Here is a 26,153-nt window from a genome sequence, read left to right as displayed (position 1 = left end):
TGATAGGTTTAGGTGATACATTTTATTGACTAACTTTAAGTTATTAGAAATGCAAACTTTCAGGATTACTAAGTTCCCTTCTTCAAGCTTTAAACATTCATTGATTTGTAAAAAACCTATAAGAAAGGATTTAGATCATCCCTATAGTTGAACACCATTGCTCTAGAAAATTTCCCAGGATTTTCTCAACACAGAAACTAAAAGCTCATTGTCAAGACAGCAAAATCAGCCAGAATTTTTTACAGGACCTATTTGGATGTTTACAGAGAAAATAAGGGGAACTATATTTTCATCTAAATGGGGTATCAATTTCTATCATTCCAATCACCTATTGTTCTTGTTCACATACTTTTGAGAGCTTTGTAATTTATCTCTTCTAGTTTAAAATGTATTACATTTTCTCATTGAAAGGTCTGCTTAATAAGGTCTGGTTAATAATTGACAGTTTATATTTCTCATGTGTTATAAATCTTTTATAGGCTTAACTGTACAATCTAGAAACTAATCTTGGCTGTTCACTATTGTGTTTTTTTCCTGATTTCATCATTCCCTATTGTTTCTATTCAGTTTTCCTGTAGAGATGAGATCTTATACCATTTTTTTCAGTTGTATGAATGCTAACACCCTTCACAGACTATATTTCATGTTCCGAGCCACATACCATAATTAAAGTTTGTTTTTGTTCTTCGACTTTTTCCATGTGTTGTCGGACAATTCTTTATTTTTGGCATAGCTTATGGCAAGCTTATGGCAACACCCAGTAAAGGGACCATTTATTTTTATTTTTTTTAATTTCAGGGTGTGCTCCATTAGGAGAGGTTGGTTTCTACCTTCTGCTTTCTACACCCTAGGTTTTCTGTAAATGTTTTCATCATTAGCCTTTGAAGATCCCACCCCTAATTTAATTGTAGTAGTCACCATACTTATTTACAAGTGTCACTTATTTTCTAAGTCATCTATAGGTTCTTTTGATTTAAATGATAGTAATGACAAAAGAAAATTTCTTTCCTATGTATCTGATACCATATACTAAGCAGGGAAGTCAGGATAAAGATGAAAGCCCCCAAAAGTTACCCCAATGATACCTGATTAAATGAATTGAAAGTGTTTTGTTTGATTTGTTGGAAAAGTTCACATAATATTGCCTGAAGTTGCCCATACATACTGAGAAGTACAACAAATCCACTAAACTAAAAGAATGCTGAATTTAAAATTCTTGCCTCCTTAGGCCAACTCTCTAACCCTTTCTTCAACCTTGACAATTAGCTATTACCACATCAACAAGATCAGACGTCTTTACTATTTAAAACATGCTGAGACTGGGATAGAGACCAAAGAGACAATTTGCCCACTTTGCAACAGTCCATGTGGATCTGACATTTAGATGGTAAGAAAATATTGCCCTGTCTCCCTGCCAGCAGTATTGATATAAGAAGAGGGGCTCACCTCATAAATGCATAAATTGTGTGAGAACATCATCAACAGGGACAGGCTGTTTGTTACCCTTGGAAGTCCCAGCTCCATAGACCTTTATTGGCTATACAAACATCAGAAGGACCTATAAAAAAGGAAATGCATTACAAGAAAGGGAGAGGGTGTGTGCCCAACCTAGCCCTCTACATTTCATTGTCATCAAAGCACGACTTCTTTAATTATTCTGTGATCCATCTGGTCAGAAATTCATAGTTTGGTCATTGGCAATGTATTGTACCTTGCAACACATAGAGATCATATTTAAAAAGGATAGGTATAATAATACTTGGGTACGGGTATTAGATAATTACTAACATAGGAGGCTGCGAATTCTGATTTTTAGGGCATACAGAACATAAAAGTTTGAGTCCAGTGACAAAGTAATGCCATGCAAAAGTGTGTGGAGCCACCTCTCATTAGTGCCTGAGACAGCTCAGGGCACAGCAAATAATACAATAATTTTGTACCAAGTAACAAAAGAGCTTTGAGGCCAAGATCACTGGGCCTGTATCCAGAGAGCAGGAAAACTTGTGTGCCAGAAAGCTGAGAAATTGTGTGCCAGGGTAGAACAAAGGGAGGTTTATATGAACAGATATATCTACAGTTGGAAGATGTTGTAAAATGTGCAGAACTTTTCAGGGATTTGGCACAAATGACCCGAATCTTGTAAATGAAATGTTGCACACATATATACACATACAATGTGTCTTATTTAGCAAACATCACAGAACATTTTACATTGCCATATATTTGTATAAGCTAGGCACAAGACCATGCAGCAACCATGACCTCAGCCCTTGACTTTCATTTGAGGGTCACACCTGTCACTGCCATTTATTGTCATATGTGTCTTGTATCTGAAGGATTTCTTAGCACTGCCCTAAACTTCCCTGTCTAGAAGCTCAAATTCTCTCGTTATTGGATGTCTTGTTGTGTTTCTGAAAAGGTTTCCCTAACCCCTAAGAGGTACCAACCAGCAGCTCTCCAATTGTCATTCCATTACTAGAGGTCAAGATGAGGACCATCAGGATTATTAGAGCAGAAAATAAATCTGAGCTGCTGCTTCGTGTGTAGAAAGATGGACTGTAAACTGCAAATACAAATTTTACAAAGAAAGGAAAATCATTTCATTTCATATTTTCATAAAAGTCACAAATTGACAGCCTCCATGCTTCACTCATTGCAAAGTTTTTCAAGAGACATACAACATGGTATACACAAATATTTCACCACTACAATTCTTACTGCATTGGCCAGTAAAATTTTCAAGTTTCTCTAGTTAGTGCTTATTACGGGCAAAGTAAAGATGGAGCACCATAAAACGTATAGAACATCCAGATAGCTCTTTTGCCAATGTTGGCTAAGAACCGATGTATGTGAGATTCTGGAAAAAATGAAAGTGTAAAAGCAAACTTTTTCTTAAAGTTTTGGATAAAGTGTACTCATTTTTATTGCTCTGTCACCGCTAGAGATATTCACTCTCCGTTTCTCCTGGTGACCACTGTCATAAAGACAGAAAGTTAAGGGGGAAATCCAACATTCTAAGTTATCATTAGAACAATAGGTGAAAGAGAAACCTCCATGAATGAAAAGGAAAACAATGTATCTAGTTTCCTGCTGTTAAAGATTAAGACTATTTGTAGTATAAAATAGAACAGCTTTTGTAGAATACTATGAAACACTGTAAAAATATACATATGCATTTAGGCTGAGATATCGGCCGATTCATTAAAGCTCCTCAAAACTGCAGAAGATAGACTATCATGGGAGAACCCGAGTAATCCAGGGAATCTGGAATGGATCGGTATACACATATACACACATAGTAGAACAATTTATATTACACTTCTCATGTTATATCAGTGAGGCTGAATGTAGAAGGCTGCAGTTTTGTGCAAGTTTTTGTCTCCCCCTGTTGACAAAAACTAGAACAAAAACTGATACAAAATGTGAGAACACTTAACATTTCAGACCTGGGCCATCTGTAAATGGTTGCATATACCAGAGGATGTCCTACCGGCCTTTCTCTTCAGGAGATCTACTGCACATCATATTAGTCCTCTTTCAGCATTCTAATGAGTTGTGATATCCTAATTCCAAGTTCAGTGACAGGTTCCGAAAGCTTGCTGCCTTCCCCCAATCCCTATTTGGCACAACAAAAGGCTAAAGGACAATTAAAGTCACACTGGAAAAGAAACTCCACATAATAACGGGGTCTGATAATAAACATATAATGGGCTTGTTTTATTGCAAGTGATTCCTTATTTTAAAGATAACAATATACTCATAGAGGCTCAAGATAACCTTGGATATCATATAGAAACACTGCGTGCATTGGTTTTCTTACTCTAATGTATAAATTCTGAAGCAGCATCATGACCCTAGTCTGCTCTTCTGGTTTGGACTACAAGGCACTTTAGAGGAAATTACAAGGATTCTGTATTTCTGAGACCAAAGAATTTTCTTTTTTTCTCCTGAAAAACCTAAACTAATAAATCCACATGTAAGTACCGGTAAGCTACAATGTTACCTTTTTGTTTGTGGGTTTTGATAGCCTTTGTAGTCACATTCAAGACTGGTAAACCTAAACAACATTATATGAAATAATATTCTCACTCAAAAAATACAAAATGCACTATACATTTACAAATCTGCCATTTACCCAAAAAGGAGGACCTGTTCTCTTCCAGTTATACGATAGTCACAAACTAAAAGAACAATGCCTACTCTTCAGCCTTAAACTTCTATACACAGAGACTGTGCTGCTTGTTTTACATTAGATTAGAGAAAGAGTCACTTAGTGTCTAAGTATTAGTATAAAAATGTATTTATCAGCTTTATGCTTCATACAAAGGGCCTGGTTTATTAAAGCTCTCCAAGGCTTTCATCAGTGAAACTGGAATGGATTTTCTAAAAGTCACTTGCTGTTTGTTAGCAAATGTTTTAAATCCTGGACCAGTTCCACTCCAGGTTTACTGGATTACCCAACTCACTTGTGAAAGTGTATGCTCTCCAGCCTTGGAGAGCTTTAATAAACCAGGGCCAAAGTTCTCACTTCTGTCAGGAAACAAAGCTCTAAGCATTGGTAAAGATTAACCTATTTAGTATAAATGTTAACTTCCAAATAAAAATAAATCATTCTGCCACACACCTCAATCAATATAGGGTCAATTCTTTAGTACGGATTATTTGTAAATAATAGAAATGTAAATTTATGAAGATAAGCCTATGATTGGACACTACAATATTTTAATGAACATAAATCAATTGGAAGGTCTAAAGAACCTATCAGATATGATTATGGAAATTTTCAGACCAATGGTGGTTCTTTCAATACTACACTTGATATTAATTTTTTTTAAATAAAAATTTGAAAGAATTAATAAAATTATCAGACAGTTTTGTAAAATGATTAAATAAACTACTCAATCAAATCAGTGTATGGCTTACATGGCTTGTTAAACCTTACAAAATTATGAGCATCAATATAGAGGTGCATACCCCCCCCCCCCCCCCCCCCCGCTCCTTAACCCCCCCCCCCCCTTCATTCCCAGACCTAGCTTTGTGCACAGTCGTGTGGAATGGTCTTCTACAAGGTTAGGTGTGCACAATTGTCTAAAATAAAATGTCTCTGTATGTTGTAGGATTAACAGTGTCCTTTTAAAGATACAGATACACGTTTAGAAAAAAAAGACTACACCAATAAAATGGAAGCACCTTTTATTATTCATTTATTGTAATCTGGTAAAGTAGTGGTTAAAAGGTCCAGTTTAATTTACAAAATTATTTAAAATACAGAAAAATTCCTAAACTGCAATAAAAAATTTCCATTTTATTTGTTCTCTTTTAGTTGGTCAATGGGAAGCTTGAGTTTAAGAGGATTCCGCAGACGTCCCAAACTTTCTTCACTCTTCAAGGTAAAAAAAAAAAGTGAATTAGAATCTCAGCAAATAGATGAGTATCAAATATCAAGTATCAGTATCAAATTAGACACAGGAAATGGAGGACTCCTCCAGATAGCTATAAATGTTTATTATGTCGAAGATCTACTCGGTTAATGAATAACCCACACATCAACCCATGATCATAATATATACATTCATAAACTTTGCCTGCCAGGGGATTTTGTCAGGGTTTGTTGCCAAGATCCAACACCCTCCATCACATTTCAATGACTGGACATCCTTGTGTGTGTCAAATCTGATATTTTAGGAAAGGGACACAAAATGCTACACAGCATACATAGTATTTATCCTCATTCTGGGTCCAATAGGAATTGCTTTGTTTTGCAATACTTTAGGTGGTCCATCTGCATGTATACTTAAACATTTACTTACAATGGTCTATGGGATTGCCCACATCTAAAGCTGCGTACACATGTGCATTAATTATCCTTGGAAACGAACGACTAACGACCGTTCGTCTGATAATAGTTAACAAAAAAGTCCACAACGACGCCGTTGAATGAGGATTGTCGCTGGAAATGAACGACCGTCCCTGGGGATCTGAATAGGCGACGATTGTTCGCAATCTATTGTGTGTACGGTCGTTCAGTGATCGTGGATGGTTCTGCAGTATACTTTCTCGTTTACATGTCACTTCCTGCATCGTTCAAACGATCATATCAAGCGCATGTACACTATTGGTGGATTATTTTTGAACGATCGTATTGGCACAGTTTGTACATGTACAGAATTGTGCACAATACGATCGTTCAGAATATTCGTGCACAATAGTTAGTCGTTCGTTTTTTAACGATAATTATTGCACGTGTGAATCTAGCTTAACACTGCACTGTTCTTACACTGTTGACAAGGCAGGAAACTAGGTAAAAAGGCTTCTTGTAATTTGTTTAAAAATAGCATCAGGAAATGTTTTTCAACTCATGAAGTGAAGAAAAGAAATTTGTTTTTTTACAAGAAAACTCCGCATAGTTAGAAGTAATAACAAAGAGTGGGTTGCCTATCCACAAGGGCAGCTAGATCATTTCCAAGCAAATGGTATTTAACACGGAAAGTTTGAAAACCTGAGATAGGCTAGCAATATCTGCCATGTTAATTTATAACCCCATTCATAAGCCAAGATGTACAACTAATGTATCTGGATTTATCCAGGGTCACTTGTTTATACCCTGTGCTAAAGTGGCTTTACATCTTCTATATAATTAAAGTCAGTACCTTTGCAAGTTCATTTCTCAGCCGATTGTATCTCTCTACATCAAACTTCTGCCTTTTGGCTCTTTTGTAGAAGAAATGCAGGAACTGACGGTCTCTGGCATCTGGGTAAACATAGTCCTGTCAAAGAAGAACAGTATTTGTTTAGAATGTGCAGACAAAAAGTCAACAGATCATACAAGAATATGACCAATGGGTTTCAGATTTGAAACTATGTTGATTTTTTTTAGTAGATTTCCCTAGACCAATTAAAATTTTAAGTACACCTAGGTAGTTCATTGCTTACAGATCACATAACATTTGGACACTGATACCTTCTGTGCTCTACTTTGTGCTTGTATGAGAGAGACTATTTCCTATAACTACTTCTTGTATCAATCCTAAATACTTTTGGTAAGAAAGGTGATTATACTAGTGTCTGCTACATTACTTAGGAAGAAGGTTATGCTGGAATCCTACAAGGGTAACACCCCTCGATTAGGCCAGAAACTTTTATTTTGGCTTTACCCCTACACAAAAGATTCTTCCAGAATCCTGTTTTTGTCACATGATCTTTAGCAAACTGTACATGGTCAGCAATGTTTTTGGGGAAGAGCACTGGTTTTTCTTCCAGCTGCCCTGCCATACACACCATTGCTGTTAAGTGTTCTGCTAATAAATTTCCTCCATTTGTACATAATATGTCAGGCTGTTGATAGGAGTCCAAACTCTGTCTTGTAACGTTTTCAGCTGTATGGGCTGTATGGGCATCAACAACTCTTTCTGAGGTCTTTAGACACCCCCTTTGTTTGAGCCATGATATATATTCACAAATGTGCTGACTATGTGATTGGGCTTTGGTGAATCCCTGTAATCTAAATATAACAGGGTCCCTCACTAACACCTAGTTGTCACCCCACTGATTGAAATAACAGACTTTATTATCACACACAAATTATGTTATACTAAGGATTCACTTACTTTTGTTACATACAGATATGGTATTGGAGGGTACAGTCAAAGTGCATATTCTGTTTTTGCAAATCATAACGTAAAACCAGTTCTCTTGCTCAAGCATTTTACTTACCATATTGGTTAGAAGATAGTATGCGTAGAAAGCTATGAGATTTCCATATGTAATGAAATATGTAACAGGCTCCATGATATCCCAAGAGTAGACCCACCAGGTGAGATATCCCAAAGCCCCTCCCTGTGTAGACAACACTGCCAGTCCAGTCCACATAACAATCTTAGTCCTAGCATCAGATTTAGCCTGTATATTCAACCTAATCTAAAGAAAGAAAGAGAAAAAAAGGTTAGCAGTGCATGTGATATATGTTTCATGGATTCTCGTCCTGTTGGTGGATTTCAGAATAAGTCTATACACATATATAGTTTTTTGTCAGAGCTTTGCAACTTTTGACACCGGCCTGATATCATCTTTTAAAAAATCGGATACATATCTCATCCCCCACCCTTGCTGTAGCAACAAATCACATTTTTTTTTAAATAAAAAAACCTTTGTTAAAAAGTTAACATTTATGTACCGCAAAAATGTTTTATTTTTTTTTAATAGAGTAGCAAAGGGTAAAACCGGTCAGGTTAATAATTATGCTGTCTGGGTGCCGTTGGGAATATTTTCCTTATTCCTGTACTGAAGATGCAGCAGAAAATGAGAATAATCCCTTATTTAGACATTATGGTACTGTATGCTATGGTATCATACATGTGTCCCCATTGGTTAATTTTCCCTCAAATCTTGCTCTAGAGAAAACAGTAAAATTCTGGCTTTTTTGTTATTTTCTGACCCTGTTACAGCGATCGCCAGGAGGATAAGAGATTCTAACAGACACAGACAGCAATTAAAACTTGACAAAAAGGTACTAACCTTCTGTACTCAATCCAAAACAACAGAATGTAGTCCTTTATATAATATACTTTACCAGGTAGAATTGAGAGATGCTAAAGGCAACACAGAGACATTTCATCGAATAAATATAGCAGATATATAACTTTAGTCAAGATCAGGCTTAGGATAAAGCCAGGGAATACTTTTACTGGAAGATTCTAAACATAGTTTAAATTTGTTGGTCAAAAATGTGCCACAGACTGATGTCAGATGTAAAATGAAAATGCCCATGTACCCCAGCCTTTAAAGTACTCTGCATGCTAAACAGGGAATCTAAATCAGTTAGTCATACAGGTAATACAAAATAATCTTACCAAAAAAATACACCTAATTATTAAAAAAAACAGTCTGCTGCAATGCTGACCCCTACACTCCCTTAATCTAGCATTCATCTTTTCTCTTCCTCCGATCACCTGCAGTAGGGTCCTTCAAGGGTCCGCATCCCTGCCTGCGTGATGTGGACACCTTTTATTGGCTGCACTTTTGAATACTTTCTGGATGCAGAAGAGGATTCAGCAGCAATGATGTTAGCAACATGGAGAAAGGTGGGGATCAGCCAACCAAGGTGCAACTGCAGCTCTAAATCAGAGGTCCCCTGAATCTGGAAGTGGCACTGACAAGAGACCTGCATGGCAAATTTAGGTCAGCATGAGGAATAAGTTAGAGGGGGTGGGAAGAAGTGGTGGGCAAAAGATATATTATGGGGATAAACTTTATTAAAAGAAGACTGAGACAAATGTTGCTGACCAAAGAAAATATGAAAACAAGCATATAACAAAATTATTATTTTTTATTAAAAAATACAGATCTGCTAATGTAAAAAGCCACAAAACTGCTGAAATCACTAAAGCTGCATGACAACTTCTGTTGCTATCTTGAGATAAGAAAAAAATCTAAAGCTGCGTACACACCTGCAATTTTTCTCGTTGGAAAGGATCTTTCACGATCCTTTCCAACGAGAAAAGACTGCACGATGCATGAACGATGCTGTACATACAGCACCGTTCATGCTCTATGGAGAGGGGAGGGGGAGAGCGATGGAGCGGCACCCTGCTGCGCGCTCTCCCCTTCCCTTTCATTAGGATCGGTCGTCGTCCATCGTCCATGGATCCGCCAGGACGGTCGTCGGACGATGGACGACGACCGACTGTACACACGGCAGATTTTCGCCCGATAATTGGCCGATACCGATTATCGGGCGAGAAAAATTTGCCGTGTGTACGCAGCTTAAAACCACACACATACAATCAAAAACTCCAAATGTAAGTAACTGTCTGGCTAACAAATATTGCTCAGCTGTATGTAGGGATTAGGGCTTTAGAGATATTGGTAATGGAAGGCTGAGAACAAGTACCGGTGATTCAGAAAGAAATAATAATTTTTGTATCCCCACTAAATTTTATTGTTTGTTGGTAAAAGTAAGCATTAAATGTGGAAAAAAACATAACAGATTACTCCCAACCAGCTGTTTAAGTGCAGAAGATATTTTTTACTATTTCCTGTTCTAGAAACAGTTCTTACAGTACTGCAGACCTAATTGTTGGTTCATTAGGAATCAGCAAGGGGTTGGAGTGGATGAGTGTCTGTGAAGGTGCCAACCATCTGGAGCCACCTTGGATCTGCCCATCTGAATTAAGCCTTATCTTCTAAAAGAAATCCCTCCAGTGATGAGATGTCTGCACTCTTCTTTGTCTTTGCTTTTATCTTCATCTGGCCTTCATTCAGGTTTCTGATTCATTGGCCATCTTCACTGGCTGGGTATAGAATAATGCAGTTCCTGGGCGGGCATATGGGAATTCCTTCATCCTAGCACAGAATCACGCTAAGGCTACGTACACACGTCAGACGATTCTCGTCCGATTATCACCTCAGGACTGGTATCGGACAAGAATATGTCATGTCGTTCACTGATCTGTCCTGGCAGATCCATGAACAGCAAACAATGAAGGACTGCAATGAAAGTGAAGGGTAGAGAGCGCAGCAGGGTGCCACTCTGTCGGTCCCCCCTCTCCAAAGAGCAGAACGGCATTGTATGTACAGCGCTCGTTTATGCATCTTTCAGTCTTTTGTGGTTGGAAAGGATCTTTCACAAAGGTCTTACTTATGCACACAGCCTAAGACTGTAGGATGAGCTATAAATGTACAGTCCAGTGTACACTATTAGTAGAAAACACTGGGAGGCCCATAGAAAGAGTTTTGACAAAAGAGATTTCCCAGTCCCCTCTGTCATAAAAAGACAGCCTGTCAGCACTTTTAATAAGATAACTTTAATACTACTTAAAAATGCCCCCCTAACCCAAAGAGTACTACACATGTTCTTCTACCAATTATTTTAGTTTCTACAGCACAACAACTAAACAAAGCTTTACCACATTGCCACTCATGCACAGTAAATTCCAAGGGAACTATATGGCCACATATAGTGAAGTGAAGCAAATGGTGTATATACAGAATATTGCTCACAACAGGGTGTTTAAAATTATTGTATACTTAAATCTTCATTTTTAAAGTTTTATTTTGCAACTGTGTTGATGATCTGTGTTTGGTAATACACATGTCAAGGTTAAATGTCACATGGACATTATATTTAGATTTAAAAGTATCAGACATATTTCCACCCACTTGGGAACCTCAAGTCAAAACAAGGAAATTCCAACCTGCTCTAGTGGCATCAACTCTTCTTTTAAGACTTCTATCCTCTGTATCAGCTCCTGTTCTTTTTGCAGATGATGTTCTTCTAATTTCAAAGTTGAATACAGGCTATGGACCAAAGACCTCACAGGATCCAGTCCATGTGATTCATCAGCGGGCTGCTTATCTAAAAGTAGAAAAAATAACTTTGCTCTATGTTTTACATTTTGCACTTTGTTTTGCATGTATTTCTGCTGAAAGAGAGCTTTGAGCTAAAGGGACCCCATCTTTTCACCTTGTTTGTATACTTCTGTGTCAAATCTGAATTATTGGACTGGGTAATATACAGCCTGATTGCTCTGGGTATCTGGAAAATGATGTGCAAGCGTAGCATCAGCTTTGGTTGCCAGGACACACAACAATCTCAGGCTTCCCTGCACATGCACATTCTACTGCGCCTGTTAAGGACTTACATCATCTATGCCTGGTCAATCAAGATGGCCAAAGATTATCTACAGGAAGAGAAGAAAGAAGAAGATGAAGCCCTGCGAGGGAATGGAGACAGGTGAGTACCACGGGCTTAGTTCTACTTTAAGGTACACAGTGGTGACTGTAATTGTCATGTATGGGAAACTCTTCCAGCTGTGTAAATTCCTGCAATGAATGGTGAAGTGCTGGGTACTTGTACACTCTTCTTGTTCTCCTCCACAGCGCCAAGGGAGCGCAGGGAAGGACCTCGTCTGACTGTTTTGAAGGTCAAATGACCTTTTTTGCTGTCCTATTTTCAAATAGGTGAATGAGAAGCATTTTTAATACATTAAAAGACTTTATTGAGATAAATGGGCTAAAGTGCTGCTTGAAATCAAAGGACTGAACATTTACCTCAACTCTCTCTGATGTTTGATGCCTGCTTTGTTAGAAATTACTTTTAGCTTTTAAAATGCCTGAGTCACATATATCTTACCTGTCTGAGGAGAATGGACATGGTACGTTGAGTTGTTTATGACTAGGTGGAAATCATTCTTTAATAAAACACCCATCAGTGTTGAAGCTGAGAACTTGGTACCATCTGAGGATGAGAAGGATTTATATATAAAACAAACATTTCAGCAATCTGGCAGAGATACTACTGCTCTTCAAATCTCAAAATAAAACACTTCCACAACCAAATCTTTTATAATCTTTAAAGCAGTGATCCCCAAACTTTTGGAGGTCATGGACCACGAAAGCATGGACTCCAGACTGCATATGCGCAGGGAGCCGTGTGTCACTAAAAGGGGGTAGAACTCCCTCAGAGTGATGTCATAATGCCAGAACCACCCACTCTCCCATCGCAGGCCCAGAATGGGTGGGTTGTGTCCAGGAAAACAATCTACCCACCGCCCTGAGCCTGCGATCCCTACCAGGGACATGGTCCGCGGGTCTGGCCAGTGTGCCCCCCCAAAGTGGGGTCTTTCTCCTGATCCCGCCGAGGGATGCAACGGTCAGAGCTGCGGACCACTTGTCAGGCGGCCGGGGATTGGGGACCCCTGATTTAAAGGATAATTTGCTACAATTTTACAAGCTTATCATGCAGTATTTAGACTTTGCATGAAGAAAAAAATGGTAATGGTTGAGCACAAAATCTGACATGCATGGGGGTGAAATATATTTTTGATGCACAGACGAATCACTTAAAAAGTAATATGAAGTGGCTGTACATGTGATATGAATTGTAAAAAAAACTGTACACAAAGGGTCCTGTATTAGATTAAAAAATATCTGTATTAGGTTAAAAAAATAAGCATAGGTTTACCTGTTACAAATAACAGCACCCATTTTTAAAAATAAAAAAACAAAGATGGTCTGCAATATATACTGCCATTGACTTCCTCAAAATCTATCAACAAATGAGATGGGCGATTGTACTAAAATCAGAACTAAGCAAACAAAAATTGCTCCCGCCCGCACTGACCCATGCACCGACGTCACCAGGAAACCCCGGAGAACGTCTCTGCAGTTCGCGGCTGAAGATCGAAGAGGAAAGAAGTGTCCCCAGGACCTGCGGGGACCAGCAGACTGAGCACGGTGGGTGTTTTTTTTTATTTTTTTTTTAAGGTTTAAGCAACCCCGAGTGTGGACTTGGGATTACTGCTTTTTGCTGGTAAAACCCACCCTGAGTCACACTTGGTAATACCACTAGGGGGGTTAATATTAGAGACTGTATATGCTAGCATTTATATTGAACAATGAGAAGTACATTTCCAAGATGTCTGAAATACAGAGAATGCTGTTGGACATTGGGACAAAATAACTCCAGTACAGACTTGCACAGGTTACAGCATCAGTGACTGCATAGTGGTTAAATAAAAAAGGATGCCAGACCAGAAAAAGACAGAAGTGGCAGATAGAGGGATGGGAACAGACTGCTTGAGGAAAACTAGTAAGTATAGTGGTTAGTATAGTTAATAAGGCCATCTCCCATGTGAATGTGATTCAAACATGTTTCTTGCCTACCTCATGACTAAGTCAATACATGGCATTTAAAGTTATCCTTTTTCTTATGACTTCCTAACTAAAGTAAAAAGTATCATAATTGCATATGGTTGCAAAGAGAAACAAAGTGGAACAATATAAATTTCAACAATTATTTCTTTCATTCTCTTGTACCTGTGGATACCGCAGCCAGTTTCTCAATTCCTCGGTCTTCATTATGAATGTCCTGCAAGAACTTCCCCACGGTAGTTGTTAATGGTTTAATGGTAAACTGGCAGCGTTCATTCCGAGATGGCAGGGAAAGTGTTATAATAGGGAGTCCATGCTTATAGTGCACAGCCACATCTGCACAAAAAATAAAAAAGAAATCTATTGAAGAGTTCCTCAACCGGAATAAAAAAGCCCCAGCAGTTCTCAATCCTCCAATTCGTTTTGTTAATTTCTCTCATTTTTCTCTAAGCTAAGATTTTACAACTCTACCTCCATGCAGGATTGCAGTAAATCTGACATCCCTTTTCTCACCAAACACAAGGAAGCTTTAAAAAAAAAAAAAAAAAAGTGTTGTATCTGGCCAGGATGAGGAAATCTACCCAGCACTGGGAATTCCTGATAAAGCAGAATCTGATTCCAGAAAAGCATTAAATCTCTGATATATTGAACTGGTATATTTGAGTAATGAGGATAAGTGTCCTCTTTACTGATTGCTGGAAACATTTCCTAAATTCTTTGCCTGTTCTGGAGACTAATAAACTAATGGACATTCTAGAGATTATCCAACCTTTTGCTTTTATTAATTTGTTAAGGATTTTTTTTTATTCTTACATCTTGTTGGCATCAAGTAATTTGTAAGGGTTCTTTTTTATTTTCTTTAAATAAAGCTGACATATACCATGTTTATTCTAATTATATGGTGCTGTACCCATCATTTGAATTTTGTACTGCTCCTTTAGATCCTACGTGCATGGCAACCCTATTTATTTTATTGTATTATTTTTTGTTTCTGTATTTATTTTTAAAACCTAATAAATTTGTTCCAAAACAAATTTGTTTTTTTACAAAAGTTTGCTGAAAATGTAAAAATCTATTTACACACACACAAATTGGGCATTCAGAAGTGCATTGGTTAGAACAGGGGTGTCAAACTCTGGCCCACGAGCCAAATCGGGGCCACTACGTCCTTTTTTGGCCCCCAAAGGAATCTTGAATATGAATTGCAGAGCCTGGCATCACTCGCGTCTATAGACCAGGGGCCTCTCTGCCAATGCGTGGCTCCGCATTGGACTGTTTTATAGACGCAGGGAATTGTAGTAGCAGAGCTATTTCAGTGAAGAGGGAGTTCCAGACACTCATAAGATTAAGTCCCACGTTGGACTGTTTTCTTGACACTGGGAATTGTAGTAGCGGTGCTATTTCAGTTTCAAATTTTGCCCGCGACTTTGTCTAAGTTTTTAATTTTGGCCCACTGTGTATTTGAGTTCGACACCCCTAGGTTAGAAGCAGTAGGAAATGTTATTGATAAACACTTACCACTAGAGGGTAATATTGTGCTGTAGTAACACACATTGTTCAGATGAAGAGTTCCTCTTATATTTCTAACCTACAAAGAAGCACAAAAAAGAAAATATTAAGTTACAGGTAGCAAATTGTTATCCACAGTTAGGCTGCATGTCTCCCAAACGCAATGGTACAGCTTCCTGGGGTGCACAGCGTCAGCTACATAAATATCCTGGTTGAAATCTTCTTCATCTCGATTTATCCCTATGGAGAGGTCGTGGACCTCTGGCATGCACAGTGGATAGCCTCTCTACAGGAATAGAGAGGGATTCCCCAGTACATACTGGTCAGCTGCGCAACTCCCTGCAGGCCACACAGTGAAGATTGTGGCCTACTAAGGTTAGAGTTAGAAATGCTGTGGAGTTGAGGGAGGGTAATTAGAGGAAAACTGCATTAAAAGTATAATCATTGTTGTAAAATTCTAAAACAATGAATATAAAATAAAGAAAACCATTACACTCAGCTACAGTTCCTAACAACTTACAGTTGTTTTATTAACAACTGACAATGGTGTTTACCATCTTTGCATACATGAGCCAGTGCCTAGGGCAGCCTCATGTCCTCATAAAATACAAACTGTGACCTATCTGTGTTTAGATTTTGAATAAATCCTCTGGGCTATTATGGTCAAAAAGAATTTAGAAAGAACTATATTGTAAAACAGGAGATACCCAGTGGAGTGAGAGGGCTGTAGTTGAAGAAACATGAAGCATTTCTCCTATTTCTTGGTCTATACAGTTACAAGGTAGATGTAAACAAAAAGGTTCCTCTAAAAGTGCATTTTAGCATTAGTTTGTATTTACAGCCTGGTACAAAAGATGATTCTTATACAAAAGGTCATTATTCATCTGTGCTTAGGACAGCTGGATGTCTACAGCCCTGAGCAAATGTGAAGCTGCACTGGCTAGACTTGCCACCAACATCTGCAGAGACGTCCCAGGTGTACTTCTATATAGAACTGCTGACCTGCAGAGAGGGAAAATGCGGCAGACATGACTCCAGCCCCTAATATTTATGTTTGGAAGAAAAAGCAATGCAGTATTCATGTAGATGTATTGTCACTTTACTACCCAACCTACTCATATCTGCACTTTTGTTCTAAGTCTCCTGGGTTGTAAAATCCTCGGGGCAGGGTCCTCTCCTCCTGTGTCACTATCTGTATCTGTCATTTGCAACCCCTATTTAATGTACATCGCTGCGTAATATGTTGGCACTATATATATAGGGATACACAGGGACATGGGATGAACATGCAGTGCACAGCTTCTGCAGACAGCTAAAGTAAACTAATCCCATATATCTGATGTTGATAAAAGCTGCTGCGATCTTCTAAGACAGCCAGCTGATCACCTAACTAGGTCATTCACAACTACAGAATTCTAATTACTTCCAGGTTTTATAATTACTATCACAAACAACTAAATCTTTTATTTACCTTTTTTATATAAAGGTAAAATGTATTGTACATCTACTTCCCTTTAGACAAGTTGACCTTCTAACAAATGCCTCACGGACATATAAAATGAACAAAAATGACACAGGGCTTCTTTTGTTATAAACTATGCTGATTAGCTACAGTTATCTAATCCATCAGATTTTACCTAACATTGGACCTTGTATACATTAAGCTGTATACTAATATATATGTCTAAAGCTACGTGCACACGGCAGATTTTTATCGCCCGATAATCGGCATCGGCCAATTATCGGGCGAAAATCTGCCGTGTGTACAGTCGGTGTCGTCCATCGTCCGGACGACCGACCTGCCGGATCCACGGACGATGGACGACAGCAGATCGTAATGAAAGGGAAGGGGAGAGCGCGCAGCAGGGTGCCGCTCCGTCGCTCTCCCCCCTCCCCTCTCCATAGAGCATTGAACGGTGCTGTATGTACAGCATCGTTCATGCATCTTGCAGCCCCTTGTCGTTGGAAAGGATCGTGAAAGATCCTTTCCAACGACAAAAGTTGCAAGTGTGTACACAGCTTAACTCTTTCAAACTCTATTACCCCCCAAAAAAATAACTTTGAAATTTTAGGTGTATCATAACAAAAGGTGTACACATGCTTACAGATTTACTTTACATAGTTGAAAAGCCTTCTCCCTTCCAGCTAGTTACAGGAAGGTGCCATTATTTGTGGATAGAAGCAGTGGTCTTTCTGCAGTGGTGTTCAAAAGTAAAGCAACAAGATTACCCAGCTACAAATCAGACACAGCATGGACCTGTGGGACCTCCACAGAGAGATCATTACTTTTTTATGACATTCTTTATATAGAAGGTTACATAGAAGGTGAATGACATACAGTTAGCTCAATAAATATTTGGACAGAGACAACTTTTTTCTAATTTTTGTTCTGTACATTACCACAATTATTTTAAATGAAACAACTCAGATGCAGTTGAACTGCAGACTTTCAGCTTTAATTCAGTGGGTTGAACAAAAAGATTGCATAAAAATGTGAGGAACTAAAGCCTTTTTCTTACACAATCACTTCACTTCAGGGACTCAAAAGTAATTGGACAATTGACTCAAAGGCTTTTTCATGGGCTGGTGTGGGCAATTCCTTTGTTATGTCATTATGAACTAAGCAGATAAAAGGCCTGAAGATTATTGGGGTGGGGTGCTTGTATGTGGAAGATTTTGCTGTGAACAGAAGACTAAACAAACAGCAACTGAAAGCCACTGCAGTAAAGGCCTGGCAGAGCATTAAAAAGGAGGAAACCCAGCATCTGGTGATGTCCATGGGTTCAAGACTACAGGTTGTCATTGCCAGCAAAGGGTTTTCAACCAAGTATTAGAAATGAACAATTTATTTTCAGCTTTTTAATTTGTCCAATTACTTTTGAGCCCCTGAAATTAAGTGATTGTGTTAATAAAAGGCTTTAGTTCCTCACATTTTTATGCAATCTTTTTGTTCAACCCACTGAAGTAAAGGTGAAAGTCTGAAGTTCAACTGCATCTGAATTTAAAATTATTTGTGGTAATGTACAGAACCAAAATTAGAAAAAAAGTTGTCTCTGTGCAAATATTTATGGACCTAACTGTAGATCATACAAGCAAACTTGTACAGTGCCAAAAGAGAACCAGTGTCAAATCTTTGAGCAATACCTGGGGTCTATACAAGCAGAGCAGGCGTTATATATACTGCAGTCCTTTGTCATTCCTGCCCTAAAAACTGTCAAGGAAAGCACTCCCCCCCCCCCCCGTTATCCCACCGTATATATTATTAGCCATATACCATTTTTAAGTATCACCAACCTGCTGAGAGGTGCCTGATGATACATTCTGGGACATAGTGGAAGCATTCGCCAATAATGAATTCTCTGTAATGACGCATTTACTTTATTTTTCAAAGAGTAGAAAAATGCCCTTTCGACCTTGGCCTATAGCTCAGCATGGGGATTTATTGCAAAGCAGGAAAAGCTGAATTACACAAGCTGGGTGTGGTTGACATAAAACACAAGGCTTAATAATTAGGAAAGTACTTTAAATTGGCAGCCAGGATGACTTTAGATCACTCTGACAGTACTTGAATGAGCTACTGAGTCAATACCGTTAATATATGCTGTGCTTGAATGCTGCCTGCATAAATCTGCACAGTGTCTACTGGTACAGGACTGATGAAAAATTAGCACAGAATGTTGTGCTTTCCCACGCCACTAAAGCTGGAGGCATTCCAATTACAATGTGCAATTTTCTACAGCAGAGCACAGCAGATAACAGATAAGAGCTGTAATAGACCACCGTAATGATTTCTGTACCTTATTCAGTGGTCAGCTGGAAATACTTTCACTTAAAACAACTTGATTCTGATATGCAATACTTTTATAGCAAAAAACTCTGCTTTGCTGTGCTGAGAATTTTATTCACGCTGTTTTAATTAAAGCATTTCAAGTACGCAATGTTCCAGTTTGCAAATAAAAGTGCTGAAACTTTAATTAACCTCCTTTATCATTTCAGCTTTACCTTGTATTCTGATCTACATTCAATATTATGAACTGAAATGGGTTTAAAATAGAACATAAAACATAAATAAATAAATAAAAAATGTATTTAGATTTTGATCATGGGAGGGCAAATAAGGTCAGATTAATAGCCCATACCATTCTGGAAACCAGGGGTGGGCAGGTGAGTGGGGTGGCAGCAAAGAAATAATTTTTATTTTTGGTGTGGCCAAGTTTAAGCATGTATCCAAAAAGAATGAGGTTATTATTAATAATAATAATAAGCAGTATTTATATGGCGCCAACATATTACGCAGTGCTGTACATTAAATAGAGGTTGCAAATGACAGACAGACATAGACATTGACACAGGAGGAGGAGAGGACCCTGCCCCGAAGAGCTTACAATCTAAGAGACAGGGAAGCAGCATACAATAGGAGGTTCACAAGTTCCTTTTATTTGATTGTGTTATTGTTCAACAGATAACAGGCAGCTGAGCTACATAGTTACTGCCCATGCCTAGCTCTCTTACTTCTGTTCCTCCCTGCCAAGGTCTCTTCCCTTCAGTCCCCTTATGCTAAGCTCTCCTCTATTTCCCATGCCATCTGCCAGTCTTCCCATTCCCAGCTCAGGTCTCCAACTCCAGTTTCCCCAAGCCCAGCTCCTCTCCTTCAGTCTTCCCATAGCCCGCTCTCTTCCTCTTCGGTTGTAATGCCCATCTCTCCTCCTCATTCCTCCCCATGCCTAGCTCTTCTACTACATTATCACCTAGCTGTCCTCCCTTTAGCTTACCCAAGCCTGGAACCCCCCTATACTGATTCTAGCTGCACCCCTCAACTTCCAGTAGCTAATTTTCCATTCTTAGATGTGCACTTTCTTGGAGTGTCATGTCACGTGGCTTTCAATGAAAATAAATCTATTATCCTGTATTTTTATTGCACCAGAATATTACACAGAGCTTTACAAAATCCATAGTCATGCCACTAACTTTCCCTCATAAGGTCTCACAATCTAATGTGCCTATCATAGTCATATGTCTTTATTACAGGCCTTGGCTGCCAGGTATGAATGAATTTGCATTTACAAGAGGTAAATCATTCCGACCTGGCCAATCAAGATGGCAGAGGATTCAGAACCCATAAGAGGACTGAGGGTCAATGGTGACATCTACAATGAAGCATGGAGGTGAGTGTAATAAAAAATTGTGATTAGGCAGGTGGGTTTTTTTTTACTGCAGAAGTGGCATTGCTTCACCTTTCTGCAATAAAGCAAAACAATTTATTATACAGCACTGCGTAATATGTCGGTGCTAAATAAATACTGTTTATTATTATTATTATTAATATTATTAATAATAATAAACCTTCCCTTCTGAAAATTGCAGCGGTGTTGTCATACTGAATCTCGGACTTCAATACTAATGCATACCAGAAGTTTTTTTTTTTTTTTTTTTTTTTTTTTTTTTTTATTCTTTCAAGGTGTCGTCATAAAACTGCTATTTCTCAGATCATTCAGTGTTTTATAATTTAGTGGTAGTTTGTCTTGCTAGTTCATTTCAAGTGAAACAAGGTAAAATAATATCTCAAGTTTCAGATGATTTGAATATTTGCTTAAAATAAAGCAATAGCATAAAACTGGAAAGTCTTGTATTACTGGCAAATCTCCAAAAACACTCCAAGGTGTAAGCAAAGGATCAGCAGGTATCTGACACCTGTAACTGGTAACCACTTAAATGAAAGATAACCCTATCTACAGATACTGGAGAGTGTAAGAAAAACGTATTCTAACAAAACAAAGACACTGTGTTACCCAAGTATATGTAAACCTGATCACTAAGGTATTATTGTACATGTATTTATTTATTTTTATTTTGCAGCTTTTAATTAACACCTGGATATCCTGCCATGAAAGTCCTTGTTTAGGCTTTTCTAGGTATAGGGTAAAAATGTTCTGTCCCAGCCTGCCAACCATGCTTCTGTGTTGACACCCAGATACATGGGCTTCTGATGGAGATTACAAATGTTCATTTCAATACACATACCACAGACATGGCACAATGCTGTAACTATCAGGAAATACCTAGTGGCCATGTAGACAAGTGGCTGCCCAGAAGCTGCAGGATTGAAGCAGCACTGCAAAATCAACAAAGGTGAAAAGAGAAAAAAAGGTAAAAAGTATTTTTGTAATGCCAATTTTTCAAGATATATAATTTTCTATTACGAAGAACCAAACCTGGCATTTACTGAAACATTCTCTGGTTGTGACCCTTCCATGTCTATATGATTCAGTGGCAGTACCTGATTGTCCACTAGGGAATGTTTCAGTGAATGTCAGATTTACTGCTTTATAAATAGACCACATAGTGTCATTAGGCCAGTTTAATTTTTCTGTGTTGTTTTTTTTAGGCTGCTCATTAACGCTTGTAAAAGCCCTCACACGGGTGCTAAAAACCAGGTCATGTGCCACAAAGATAGAAGCACACCTAAAAATGCTCATTAAAATCCCACTGAAATGTATTTATGAGAATTTATGGAGAGGTTTCATCCCTTTTTGACAAATGGTCTGGTTTGAAACCGTACTATGAACATTTCATAGTGTTCACCAAGTTTTGGAGGCCATTCTTCTTACCTAGGGTAGCCTGAATGCAAATACAGCCCATCTAGGAACCTCCACTTCTCCAGACTAACATCCACCTATTAAGGCTCTTCCGAGGTGTATTGAGATAAAGTGCTATGATATTTTCTAGGAAGATGTACAGAACCCTGTTGTCCTCCTCAACAGCCAGGACCTGACCGCAATCATTATACAAAAAGAAACAGGGGTGAGATCATTGGATGTAAAAAAAAATTTAAGCAAAAAAAAAAAAAAATACCATACAGCTTTATGTTTATTTATACTGGAGCATGAATCTGTTTTTGGTTTCAGGGACTACGGTTGGGTCCATAAATATTTGGACAGAGACAACTTTTTTCTAATTTTTGTTCTGTACATTACCACAATTATTTTAAATGAAACAACTCAGATGCAGTTGAACTGCTTACAATCTAGAAGGAGGGGGAAGTATCACACAATAGAAGGATTGGGGGTATGGAATGGTGGGAAGTAGTAAGGGTTTTAGGAGACAGAAGAAGACGAGTAGGAATAGATCCTGAGTATATTTCCCTCATTGTTGTCTCACAATGTTAGTAGTGTCTGTAAAGATACCTTTAAAATCTTCTGTGAATGACCAGACATTTAGAATGAACAATCATTCACATGAACTCCGATCACACTCCAGGTCTTAGAATAAAATAAAATCCACTGATTTCACAACTATTAAAGTAAAAAGTCTGATATAAAAGGAACTCTAATTAATTATGAGGTTAAAATGAATCTCTAGGCAAAACTTAATTTACTATTTTAGTTTTGAATAGAGTGGGAAAGAGTAGACTCCATAGTGAAGAGATTCATCCCTATACTGGTAACCATTGCCCCAAAAAATAAGGTGGGGGGAAATGTTCCAATAGGGACTCCTGTTCCAAGCTCTAAATTACGGCACCAAAATTCCAACCCTGTGTACAAAAAAAGGAAAAGAGTTTTGGTTATACAGTCATTTAAATGGCAACCTTTTCAAAGGTACCTTTTTATACCCTAAAGGCCTTAAGCCCTATACAAACATCAGATTTCAGTCACTCGAAACAATCTTTTGTGATCATTTCCAGGGACAGGAGAAGAATGAGCACTGTATACACAGAAACATTCTGTACTATGGTGAGGGGAGGATGAGCAAGTGGCATCCCCTCCAAAAAAAAGGTACAACAGTCATCCCAAGGGCAGATTGATGATGGCGGGAGAAAGCTGTACACATGATTCCAACTGTTCATCTCAGGTGACATTCATCTAGTGTGTGTGTATGTAGCTTTACACAAGAGGTGTGAAAAAAAAACTGAATATCTGGTAGTCTGACTCTCATCTAAAATGTCCTTAGGCTATGGCATAAATTGTCAGGTAACTGAATGAGGTGCGTTATGATGTTCCAGAGTTTTCATTAACATTTTGAAACTTTTAGGAATCAGCTTCCTTCAGTCAGTTTATGCTGAACTGTACTTATGAAATATTAACAAGGTAATATGGCATGATCATGCATTAATATAATTAGCAGGGAAGACTTATTCTCAGCAATTTGGCCTTTATAACACTGTGTCCTGTGAGGCTAAATTTTACGCTAGGCACTCTGATTGATCCTATCAGATTAATTAAAAAAAGAGTGCAAATGCATTAGGTTTATATTAAATCCTAGTGAACGTTGCAGAAATGTGTTTTCATGATATCCACAATGGGAGTAATGAAAATGTAGATGAATAAAAATAGCAGGATGAATGTATAACGTTAAGTCTCTGTAAGGTTATTCATGAACAAGCTGCATCTTTCAGTAAGCCTCATGACTATATTTAGCAGACCGATTATGCTGCTTTACATACATTAAACTACAAGATCTAAAATCTTCACAAAAAACAAATGTTACAATGAAATTCAATTATCACAAGTGATCCTACAAAAAAGCTGTGGCCTTTGATTATTTCACCAAGTCACCTATGTTTTTGCTATGGATCAATAAATAGATAATATGATTATTTTGTGTATAGTGAAAATGAGGAGTCTCGGGGGTATAGTTTGGATTTATCCTAAGGACCATGGTCAGTGAGGTAGAACATAAAGGGCAATCAGATTTTTAGCTATCATTGAGGTGAATTCCATTTTATTTAAAGATAAGGGGTCTGATTTCCTCCAAGGCTGCAGAGGATACACCTTCATCAGTGAAGCTGGGAGATCCAGCAAACCTGAAATGGATTACTTCATACTTAAGTCATTTGCTATTTGTTAGCAAATGTTTTGAATCCTGGACCAGATCCATTCCAGGTTTACTGGATTACCCAGCATTACTGATGAAAGTGCATCTTCGCCATCCTTGTGCTGCAAGGAAACACTATCAGTGCTTCAATTAAAGCAGTTATGAACCTAATGAATCCTGACAATTCTTCCACTTAACATTATCATCATGCTACATTACATGACTTTTTGGTTACCACTGCTTAATAACTGCTCTTCCAAATCTCTATCACTATAAAAATTAGGGACCAAACTAACACAAAGTGACACACAAACACAATATTGTTGCAAAATGAAAGTCCAATAAACCATAATCAATAACACAGTCTACTTCCCATATGAAGAACTAAGAATGCAGACCTGAAAAAAAGTAGCTAAAGTATATGAACACAGATTCTTGTGTTGTGTAATATTTTATTTTTGAGCAAAACCTGCAGCTATATTGTTTTTTATTGCCGCATGTCTCAGAACAAATAATTCAGAATCAAAAGCAGCTGTTTCAAAGGAAAACGAAGACTAAAGCTGCATACACACTTCCAATTATTATCGTTTGTAAACGAACGACGAACGATCCTGCACGATATCTGCGAACGATCGTATAGCACCGACCCTGTACATACAGATAACAACAAGATCATTCAGGTAAATGTACTCTTGGGGCTTAAAAATGCAAACCAAATAGTTAATCTCTATCCAATGTATACAGGAATCAAGAGATGATTTGATATTTTGGTGAAGTCAGGGTTTTTCACAATGCTCCCCAGTTGCAATGATTGTTGTCTAAAAGACCTTAATGAACTGAAAATAGTTTGTCACGTTGGTATTAAATAACAGGCTCTCAACAGTAACAACCTTGAAGGTATCCACGGACATTAGACAACATACTTGGGCCAAGCCGAATTTTACTGGATTGTTGTTATTATTCCGAGAAAGGGTGACTATGTATATACAAAGTTTGCATGGACAACTAACATCAAGGTTTAAGGACTATCCACCATCATTTTAAGTCTATAGAGTAGCTAGTGGCTGGAGAGGTGGCTGGCAAGTTCAGTGAGTCTCAGTTATAAAAGACAGGACTATGGCTGATGGCCATGCAAGGACACAGGAAGCCATTTACTCCATGCAGAAGCAGATGCTGCGCTTAGTAATTGCCGTACTCAATGAAAACCAACCAAAGCTCTGCTGGTAGATGCAATTGGAGGAACTCTGTAAAAAGGAAAAGTGTGTAACATCATGGGCTATAAAAAAGAGGGCCCTTGCTTAGATGTTGATTGTGTTTTGGAGGAAACAATACAGACCTTGTGACACCTGAAACTTCTCTGTTGCTTTAATGTCTGTGGATGGAAGGAAGCTAGGAAATAATTATGATTTGCTGTTCTCCTCTGTACAAAGTGTGGTGAAGACAGCGAGTAGTTTTGCAATCCCTTTGACAGATAATATATACTAAATCAAACAGTCACCACAGGACCCACCCAGTTGCTGACAACACTACATTACTAAGAATAACAGAGGAAGTTAAAATGGTTTCACTTAAGATGTTCTGTTACTCTAGAACTCCCTTCTACATGCCACAAACCATTCACCAACCCACTTTAAATGTGCTCCATAAATGTGTTTTCAGCAAGAAATTTAGCCAAAATTGACAATATATCTCTCACATAACCAAACTTTTTCTGATTTATTTCATCAGCAATCCAAGATTTGTTCTAAGGTTTTTGGTATCTAGCTAAATGTCAAGACCCTTTTTTTATCCTCATTGTTTGTCCTGCCAGTACTTGCATTACAGTATTTGCACAGCATAGGGACAGGTTGATTCTTCATCTACCATGTAAACTGTATGCAACCTTTATATTGAAATCCTAATAGCCGAATTCCAATCACAGTAATCTTATTTTTTTTATTTAATAACTGTACTTTCAAATAAAATACAGTTATCCTGTTTCCTTTTCCCTGCGTCAAATAAACTCATCCTCCACTTATCTTTCAGACACACTATCATCGACTTGTGTATATCCAGTGACACCTATGCATTACCAACCCCTTAGACAACTTCTTGGTAAGTTTTGGACGCTAGGCTTTCTGTGACCATGGACTCCTAAGATGAATTCCAGCCCTGTTCTTGGTGAACCAGTTATAAAGCAAACT

General features: G+C 38.1%; 1 protein-coding gene across 2 annotated transcripts in view; it reads right to left on the bottom strand.

Annotated features, from left to right (window-relative positions):
• Nucleotides 1–5,176: 5,176 nt before the first annotated feature.
• The window catches only part of MCUB (mitochondrial calcium uniporter dominant negative subunit beta), a 43,474-nt gene continuing 22,497 nt past the window's right edge, over nucleotides 5,177–26,153 (bottom strand). The window contains exons 2-9 of one of the 2 annotated variants that reach the window (XM_072405695.1): nucleotides 18,454–18,518; nucleotides 15,169–15,238; nucleotides 13,816–13,986; nucleotides 12,131–12,235; nucleotides 11,193–11,353; nucleotides 7,714–7,917; nucleotides 6,651–6,767; nucleotides 5,177–5,383 (exon numbers count right to left, since the gene is read on the bottom strand). In XM_072405695.1, coding sequence (XP_072261796.1) covers nucleotides 5,306–5,383; nucleotides 6,651–6,767; nucleotides 7,714–7,917; nucleotides 11,193–11,353; nucleotides 12,131–12,235; nucleotides 13,816–13,986; nucleotides 15,169–15,238; nucleotides 18,454–18,518 — 971 coding nt within the window. In that variant the 3' untranslated portion in view covers nucleotides 5,177–5,305. The remainder of the gene's footprint in view (nucleotides 5,384–6,650; nucleotides 6,768–7,713; nucleotides 7,918–11,192; nucleotides 11,354–12,130; nucleotides 12,236–13,815; nucleotides 13,987–15,168; nucleotides 15,239–18,453; nucleotides 18,519–26,153) is intronic. The other variant, XM_072405696.1, reaches the window with a different exon arrangement.

Source organism: Pyxicephalus adspersus, chromosome 3 (genome assembly GCF_032062135.1).
Source record: "Pyxicephalus adspersus chromosome 3, UCB_Pads_2.0, whole genome shotgun sequence".
In the NCBI taxonomy this organism is placed as follows: Eukaryota; Metazoa; Chordata; class Amphibia; order Anura; family Pyxicephalidae; genus Pyxicephalus; species Pyxicephalus adspersus.
Note: the sequence above shows the minus strand (reverse complement) of the source record. Positions and strands in the feature narration are given on the sequence as shown.